The sequence below is a fragment of the Astatotilapia calliptera genome, chromosome 5 (genome assembly GCF_900246225.1).
Source record: "Astatotilapia calliptera chromosome 5, fAstCal1.2, whole genome shotgun sequence".
Lineage (NCBI taxonomy): Eukaryota > Metazoa > Chordata > Actinopteri > Cichliformes > Cichlidae > Astatotilapia > Astatotilapia calliptera.
The window spans coordinates 2808702-2816740 of record NC_039306.1 but is presented as its reverse complement, the minus strand read 5'-3'; the positions used below and the strand labels follow the sequence as shown (position 1 = coordinate 2816740).

The window sequence follows — 8039 nt, the reverse complement described above, 5'->3', positions numbered from 1 at the left end:
TCTCCATTTACATGACTTCCATGTGAGCTTTAAATGAGCATCCTACTTTTAAATCTAAGCTCTCTTCTTCCTCTCCTGTCCTTCTTTCTTATCTTCCTCCATGTCTGAGTGAACGTAGCTCTTTGTCTTTTCTCTGCAGTAACAAAGTATTTGTACTTTGTGCATGTTGCAGTTCTGGACGTACTGGAGCCTCTCCAGGGCTTCGGTGTAAATCCCAAACAGGACTCACTGCAGTAATCCAGGTGGCGGGAACAGTAACAAAGTATTTGTACTTAGTTACTTCTCACCTCTCCTAAACATCACCTCTCTCACTTTACCTGCCCCTGACCTCTGCCACAAGTTTCTGGACTTGTTCCTAGAAAAAAAACATCACCCCCACCCTCACAAATCTCCGTTGGGTCCTGGTTAAGTCACGCCTCCCTTCTTTCAGTGCCCCGCCCTCAGGACCTGTCTCAGATGTTGCGGCCTCAGCCAGGTGTGCGTTCTGTCCCTCACACCAGCCGCTACACCTCTGAGGACAGAACCCCACCCTCTGGAAGTCTTTCCCATACGAGCATCACACCGCCCATCACTGGAGTCCTTCAAAACTACCTCTTCAACCTGCACCTTTTTCCTGTTGTTGTTCTTTCTGACTCTATAAAGCGTCCTGGGGTAATTTATCATTACTATTATATTATTATTAATATATGGAAAGCAACTCTTTCATATCTTCATACCATTTGATCTTAACCAGTGAAACTGCCAAATATTTAACTGTTATTCTACGTGATGAAGAAAAGCTGCTGTGACAGAGAAACATCTGTCAGCACGACTCTTTAAACTGCAAGGAGCTCGTTGACTGTCCAGCTTTTTTTCTTGACTGAACCTGTGAAATTCCTGTTGTAGAAGGTGAAAATGTTTCTGTGTGTCGTGTGAATGCCGTACAGCATGAGGCCACACAGGCTGAGCTCAGACCTGATGAACTTCCTGTTACTTGAAACTGTTTTTAAACCGCTTAAACAGACGGATCACCTCAAAGACTCACAAACATTTTTTAATTTTTAAAAACAGTACAAATAAAAACAACTGGTCACATGATCGCCGTCCTGCACTCTGATACGGCCATCTCTTATTTAATCTGTGGTTACTACAGATGTACGGGGGTGCCAGGGGCATGAGGGTCAGGGGTCAGCATCTCTCTGAGCTTCCATGGCTCTCTGCATCTTCTCCACCATCCACTGAGGAACCGAGAACGGCTTCAGCTCGTCCATCCTGACGTCCGGACAGTCCCTGAATGCACCACGCAGACACACACACACACAGGTCAGATTTGTTACTGAATGATCGTGTCTGTTTGAAATCAGCGTGGCGCCTCTGATCAATATGTATCAGCTGATATCAGTCAGAGTGGTGTGAGTGCCAAATAACAACAACAGTCGCCATTAAGCTGTTTTATATCATAAGGTAGACCCTACAATAACACAGAGATAGCCCCAATAATCAGTTGACCCCCCAATGAGCGAGTGTTTTGGTGACAGAGGGAAGGAAAAACTCCCTTTTAACAGGAAGAAACCTCCGGCAGAACCAGGCTAAGGGAGGGGCGGGGCCATCTGCTGTGATTGGTTGGGGTGAGAGAAGGAAGACAGGATAAAGACACGCTGTGGCAGTAGGGCGGGGCCATATCATACCGTTCACAGTGTAATGTTGGGCAACGATAAGAAAATGAAACATGGCGATAGAATATGGGTAAAACGCGCATGCGCAGTGCCTTTGTTTTCATACGCACATGGTGGAAAAAATCATGGCGGCGACGGAGAATAAGAAGGGCGAAAGTGGATCATTGAATGAAACAATGAACCTGGACTGGTTTGTAAAAATGCTGCAGCTTCACTGGTGTGGAACTGGTTTAGCTTTCGTCCGTCAGATACACAACAAAGCACTATTTTTGGTAGCGCATGCTAGCGGGCCGTCGTTATTACCGTATTGTTTGGAAAATACGGCGCACTTAAAATCAATCCTTTGATTTTTCTGAAAGTCGACAGAGCCCCTTATAATCCCGTGTGCCTTATGTATGAACTCTGGTTGTGTTTACTGACCTCGAGACGATTTTATGTGCACGGCGCTCGAAAATCTGTCAGATGTTTCAGTACGACTTTGCTGAGCTACGAAGCCGCACCGCTTGATGGATTGTCGGAGCGTTACGGCTATCGTAGGCGGAGCCTCGCGGAGTGATACGTGCTGTGCTTCAGCATAATGTTACCGTACTGTGTGTGTTTAACCTCTTTTAAAGTGTTGTGGATGTTATACATGGTTATGCTGAGGATGTGCGATGGGCGATCGTGGCTCAAGAGTTGGGAGTTCGCCTTGTAATCGGAAGGTTGCCGGTTCGAGCCCCGGCTCTGACAGTCTGACACTTCACCCGTTGCCTACTGGTGGTGGTCAGAGGGCCCGGTGGCGCCAGTGTCCGGCAGCCTCGCCTCTGTCAGTGCGCCCCAGGGCGGCTGTGGCTACAATGTAGCTGCCATCACCGATGGGTGGATGTGTGGATGTGTAAAGCGCTATATAAATACAGGCCATTTACCATTTACAGGCCATGTGTCGGCCAGTTTCCACTGAAATGCCTTTTGGTTAAACTGTCAGCGAGGAATTTGCATTTGCACTGTTAAATGTTTATATAACTTTAATGCAGATAAAAAACAGCTGCTTGTTGAAGTGGAAATACATTGATGTTGTTTTGCACTAATAAAGTTGAGGAGTTGTAAAGTATTTTGTCTCGCGTCAGTTATATCGTCAGTTATATCGTTATCGCAAATTTTCAAACGTATATCGTGATAAATATTTTTGGCCATATCGCCCTGCGCTATGTGGAAGATTAATAACAAGTATGATTCAGTGCAGAGAGGTCTGTTAACACATAGTGAGTGAAGAAGAAACACTATCGCAGCATAACTAAGGGAGGATTCAGGGTCACCTGATCCAGCCCTAACTGAACTTTCAAGTGAGCAACTAAAGCATCTACCAATTAAAGACTTACCAAGGCAACCAGACCCTGACACACCTGTCCCTGACCTGCAGAAATCAGGAGTCTCGTGTTGGTTTGTGCAACGTTTCCCTCGTTGCCGGGTTTTAAATACGGTGTTTTTGATTTGTGTGAAGGACATGCCCCCCTGACTCTTCAAGTGATGGCACCAACTAGCCAATCAGTGACATGCAGTCTGTTGATGTCACATTTTCTCATCACACGTACTTAAAATAAGAAAAAAAAAAGCCCCTGGTACCAACTACTACCACCTAATAGAAAACCCCAAAACGGGGCCGTGACAGAACAAGCCGGAAAGGGCTGAAAGTCGTCATCAGGTCTCCTTCACATCTTTACTTCACCATTGAGCAAAGTTCTTGAGAGCAGGAGGCGACGCACTTACCGGTACTCATCGCTGCGGGACAGATCCTGGATGTCCTCCTCTATCAGCAGGTAGGCCTGAGCAAGACACAGGAAGTGGGTTAGCATATAACCCTAACTATATGCTTTAGCAAAAAGGAAAGTTTGAAGCCTAATCTTGAAAGTAGAGATAGTGTCTGTCTCCTGAATCCAAACTGGAAGCTGGTTCCACAGAAGAGGGGCCTGAAAACTGAAGGCTCTGCCTCCCATTCTACTTTTAAATACTCTAGGAACAACAAGTAGGCCTGCAGAGCGAGAGCGAAGTGCTCTAATAGGGTGATATGGTACTACAAGGTCATTAAGATAAGATGGGCCTGATTATTTAAGACCTTGTATGTGAGGAGCAGGATTTTGAATTCTGGATTTAACAGGAAGCCAAAACAGGAGAAATCTGCTCTCTTTCTAGTCCCTGTCAGGACTCTTGCTGCAGCATTTTGGATTAACTGAAGGCTTTTCAGGGAGTTTTTAGGACTTCCTGATAATAATGAATTACAGTCGTCCAGCCTGGAAGTAATAAATGCATGAACTAGTTTTTCAGCGTCACTCTGAGACAGGATATTTCTAACTTTAGAGATTTGCGACCCACAGTCGACGCGTTTCATAGTTTCTCACCATCTTTCCTCCTGTCGCCCTCATGTGGTGTCTCTCTGCCAGCCACTGTTTATCCTTGGCATCAGCTGCGTACTGACACACACACACACACACACACACACACACACACACACACACACAGGTGAGGCAGACTCAGCATGGCCTTCAGACCACAGACTGTATACCAAAGATGGATGCAGATGTCAGATTCCTGTTACGTCATGCAGCATTTTACCTTGAACAGGTCGGCGTGTTTGATGTAGATTCGTCCTCTGGTCCCACCCATTCCGAGCGCCCTGCAGTGACATCACAACATAAGATGTTTGTTATTTTAACGTCGTATCGCTGTTATGTGGAGGTTTACGTGTGATTTAAACGTTTAAGTGTTGTGTGAACGCCGTTTCCTGTTGGCGTTGCTGCTGCGGACTCACTTGTTGGCTCTTGACCCGAGCACGAACGTGCTGCTCTCGCTGAGTCTGGACGGATCCCACTGAAACACAGACAGCGTCACTGTGACATCATCACAGCGGCGACTTTACACCCCCGACATGAAGGCAACGCTGTAGAGCACAGCGCCCCCATCGGGTCACACTGGGTCACTGCCACCGTGTTATTGGGTCTGATGATGATGATGATGATGAAGACATTTATTTCAGTTGAGTTCACCTGTCAGTTCAAGTAACCACTCACCTTGGGCCCCTCCTTCTTGATGGGCTCAGACTTGGGCTTCACCCTGAGGACACAGATGGACATCGGTCAGGTGTGTTCATCTACCTGTGCACTGACGATGATGTCACCTATTAGATACTCACACAGAGAAGGTCAGAGGTCGATCAGATGAGGCCACGGGACCTGGACGCATCTTTCTCTAAGGACAGGAAGTGATCAGAGTCAGTGATCGCACTCGTGTGTGAGTGTGTGTGTGTTGGGGGGGGTGGTTACCTTCTTGTGCAGCGGGCTTCCTCTCTGGCTGCAGTCGTCATCAGCAACTCGTTGCCTCTGCGGGAAACAAACAGGTGAGGCACGGGACTACCTTCCCAGGTAAGCTGCCTGCTCCTACACCTACCTTCATCATTGCCTCTGGTACCGCCCTCTTCACCTCAGCCTCCGGAAACAGCTGCTTGGCCTGGAGATGAAATCATAGGGAAACAGATCAGGCTTTACACTCAACACAGCTAATCCGGCTTCACAGGTACACCTGTCAGGTGAGTTCAGGTGGTCTCATGAGCATCAGAATGCCTCACGTGTTCGAGGACGTTCCTGCACGCCTCCTTGATCAGGTGATCGGTCTGAATGTCGTCTCCAACGTTCTCCTTCACATTCTCTGCTGCCTTCTCGAAGAACTGCAACACAAACACACTTGCTCGAACCCCTGCACAGGTCAAACCAAATAACTCCACCCCCTCCCCTTTTAGTGCGACTGCTAACCTTCTGATATTTACTGAACACGGCCATGATGTCTTGGTTGAAGCTGGGCTGGAGCACGGCACGCAGCAGGTCCATGGACACCTGAGGGTCCGTGTAGCTGCACAGACAGGTGAGGACAGATGAGCAGGTCTGTCTCTACGTCCTGCTCAAGGTGAAACCCTGACACACCTGGACTCCTGTCGTCTGAGTGTTGTTGATAAAGTTTTTTAAAAACAAACTGAATGGCCGCGTTTACGTTTCCCGTCCTGTGAGCTCAGAGGTCTGCGCTACGAAGCCTGGCTTATCCAGGTGGTTACCCCTGGTTTTCATCACCATGGTAACTAACACTGTGAACCTCACCTGCTCCAGAGCAGGTTAAGATCCGGATCAGAGATCAACAAGTACGACATCACTTCCTACTGATCAACGAGCGCTCCAGAAAATAGTGTCAGCATCCTTTGGAAGATGCCTCGGACGGCTGCGGTGACAGTGGGAGGGGTCTAAGGATTTTAACAACAATGTCTTTGTGTTTCCCTGACGACCATCAGTAACCAATAATAAATCACCTCAGCTTCAGTTCTTGATTGTTTTCTGTTGGCAGTTAACAGTTTTGGTCTTCGAGCATTAATATGTGATCCTGAAACAGCACACCTGTACTGCACCAGCTGACCCCAGGTCAGATTTGTATTACGCCATACACAGCAGCAAAAACTACCGCTGTCAGGAGCGCGGGACGTTTCCACTCGTTCTGTTATTCACGAGAGGCCGTACTTTAATAAACCAACCGAATGAAGCACAAACCCTGCGTTGCATTGTTTCCTCCATCGGGCTGTGGGACAGGAAGCTTTAATGTGCAGCCGCCACCTTACAAACAGACAGCAGTGTGAGCGCGCTCAGTGACAAAACTATTAACTAGAAGCAAGATTTTTACTGTGTGCGACAAAAGACTGAACAACTGTCTCATTTGCATTTTACTGATATGGCGCTCATGGGGATCGTTTTCTGTGGAGGAACAGTGATGTGAGACATGAAATGCCAGTTTGCGATTGGTCACAATCACAAAAAACCCGCCTCTTTCATGTGAACGTGCAGGAGAAACCCTCTGTGAACTTAGGGCGGTGATAACCAGCTTCGTGTGACCTCCAATCCTGATCGCCAAACTCAGGGTACGTGGATCCAGCCAACAGAAACATATCCTGGATGCTGCACTCTCGTCATAGTACAGAGCCACAACCATCACAGAAAGTACGAGCCAATCAGATCCAACGGTCCACTTACCTGACCATCATGTGAGAGCGCCGTCCTCGTCTTTGGATCTGTCTGTGTTTGATCATCAAGTTCCACGGCTTCTACACACACACACACACAGATGAGTGTAACTGTATGACGTGTGAACAGGTAAGAGCACACCAGGACATTTTCAACCCAACGTTATTTAGAAAACAGAGTGTACAGGTGTTCAGGTGAAGCGCACCTGTGTTTCCCGACAAACATTAACACATAGTAAAAGATTGCTGCCTATAGAGTAATGGATTACTTTCAACTGAGCAGGTGTTTGGCTTATCCTGACAACAGACACGTGACTCAAACCACCTGAGAGCCAACTCTGACAAAAACACACCAAAAAGCGGGGACCGGGGCTCCGTCTATTTCCTGGAGTTACCCGGACCACCGTGTTTAGGTTTATTCCGTGACTGTGACGTCACCAGCTTTCATGAAAAAAATATTCACGGTGTCGTGTAACAGATGTTTGTGCGGTGGCTCGCGGCCTCACCGGGCTCTGCTCCGGGTGGTCCGGCTGCTCCGGCCCGTCCTGCTGCAGCCAGTCCCGGCCTCCGTCACTGCGGTGCGCCCCCATCTGTTCCGATCCGGGTCCAACCGGGCCAAAGACCGCGCTAACGGCAATCAGCGGCCGTAAAGGTGTTTACGGTTACTGCCCCGAGCTGACCGACGATCAACTGATACTCAGCAAACAATAATCGATACGTGGCTACCACTTTGCCTGTTTATTGTCTGTTTCGCGGAAACTTCGCTGCTGCTTCTTCCACTTCCGGCAAAACCGAATACAACCGCACTTCCTGTCACCGCTTCACAATAAAAGCACTGACTTCCGGAGGATTTGTGATCGTAAGGAGGTCACCTGTGCAGACAGGTGTAGAGGTGGGTTTAAAAAATCGATTTCCCCATTCAAATCGATTTGAGTTTGACTAATGTCATATCGGATAAACATCGTCACACGTTTTCTCTGACTTTCCTCCAAGACAAAATCAAACTTCCTGCACAGCTCTGTCTCTCAGTGTGCTCTGCTTCCCTTCAGCAGCATCAGGTAATGTTCACATGTTGATTCATGGTTTTCTTCAGTTTTTGATCTATGGCAGAATATTTTTAAGGTTATTTGTATTTGGGAGTCACGTGGGACCGCCAAAGAAGATGGCCGCACACTAGAGGCGCTCCTAAAGCCTGTTGATTAATGTTCTGAATCTGGAAACATACACTCCAGCTGTAGTCGTAAATTGGACGCCCTTTGTGGACTTTGAAGCTTTTCAAGGATTACCGTCTTTGGAAAATGGCAGGTAACAACAAAGCAAACTTTTTTAAGGGAGCTACCACGAGGAAGAAGCAA

General features: G+C 47.6%; 1 protein-coding gene across 1 annotated transcript; it reads right to left on the bottom strand.

Moving 5' to 3' along the window:
* Nucleotides 1–1017: 1017 nt before the first annotated feature.
* LOC113021839 (deoxynucleotidyltransferase terminal-interacting protein 1) lies at nt 1018–7505 on the bottom strand. Its single transcript, XM_026166616.1, has 13 exons — nt 7191–7505; nt 6695–6765; nt 5438–5534; nt 5254–5352; nt 5076–5135; nt 4952–5008; nt 4822–4877; nt 4700–4742; nt 4441–4499; nt 4245–4305; nt 4031–4102; nt 3402–3457; nt 1018–1269 (listed from the first exon to the last, which is right to left on the bottom strand). The coding sequence occupies exons 1-13, from the start codon at nt 7272–7274 to the stop codon at nt 1161–1163; spliced, it is 924 nt and encodes a 307-aa protein (XP_026022401.1). The 5' UTR covers nt 7275–7505; the 3' UTR covers nt 1018–1160.
* Nucleotides 7506–8039: the final 534 nt, after the last annotated feature.